Raw genomic sequence first — 817 nt, 5'->3', positions numbered from 1 at the left:
CCGCCCCTGCCCCCCACCTCACCTTTCTGCACGTGGATGATGTCGGGGAAGTTGGCCAGGTGGCCCTGGTACAGCGCCAGCAGGTCCATGACTGGGTCCAGATCCTGCCGGGGCTGCTCCGCGAAGAGCTCGCCGATGGCGTCGTAGGCGTCCCCGGTGAAGGCGATGGCCTGGTTGAGGCCGGCCGAGAAGGCCTGCTGGTCCAGCTCGAAGGCCTGGCTAAGGCCGCGCAGGGACTGGCCCACCTTCTGGTACTCCTTGCGGAAGCCCGTCACCTGCTTGCGCGCGAACTCCGTGGCCGTGTGGTTGAGCTGCAGCGCGCTGTCGTCCATCTTCTTGGTGAAGTTCTTGAAGCCGTCGATGCGGCTCTCCACCTCCTGCAGGTCCAGCGCGGCGGCGGGCGGCGTGCTGAGCGTCAGGAAGAAGTTGGCGCCCACCATCTCGTCGCGCTCGGCCTTGCGCTTGCCCTGCTTCCAAGCCTTCTCGTCCGTGCCGCTGGGGCAGGTGAGGAAGTGCTGGAAGACGTCGCACTGCGCCAGCACCGGGTGGCTGGCCATGTGGTTCATCCACCAGACTAGGCCCTTGCGGCGCTTGGAGATGAAGTCCTCCTCGAAGCGGCCCGTGGCCTGCTTCTCGGGCAGGTGCGGCACCGAGATGACCGGGAACTTCTCGGCCAGGCGCGCGTACAGCCAGTCGAAGTGCTTGTAGCGCCGGTACACGGGCGCGCGCGTGTGCGTGGGCACCAGCTTGTAGGAGATGTAGCTCTTCATGCCCTTGAACTTGGTCTGCTTGGTGGGGTCGTCGATGGTGCACTGGA

The 817-nt window shown here is 66.1% G+C and overlaps 1 protein-coding gene across 1 annotated transcript in view; it reads right to left on the bottom strand.

Annotated features, from left to right (window-relative positions):
* SNX18 (sorting nexin 18) overlaps nt 1–817 on the bottom strand; it is a 40,792-nt gene that overhangs the window by 12,425 nt on the left and 27,550 nt on the right. The window contains exon 2 of the mRNA XM_006761809.2: nt 23–812. Within this exon, the coding sequence (XP_006761872.1) occupies nt 23–812 (790 nt within the window). The remainder of the gene's footprint in view (nt 1–22; nt 813–817) is intronic.

This window comes from Myotis davidii, unplaced genomic scaffold (genome assembly GCF_000327345.1).
Source record: "Myotis davidii unplaced genomic scaffold, ASM32734v1 scaffold496, whole genome shotgun sequence".
NCBI lineage: Eukaryota > Metazoa > Chordata > Mammalia > Chiroptera > Vespertilionidae > Myotis > Myotis davidii.
The sequence above is the reverse complement of the archived record's forward strand: the minus strand, read 5'-3'. Positions and strand labels throughout refer to the sequence as shown.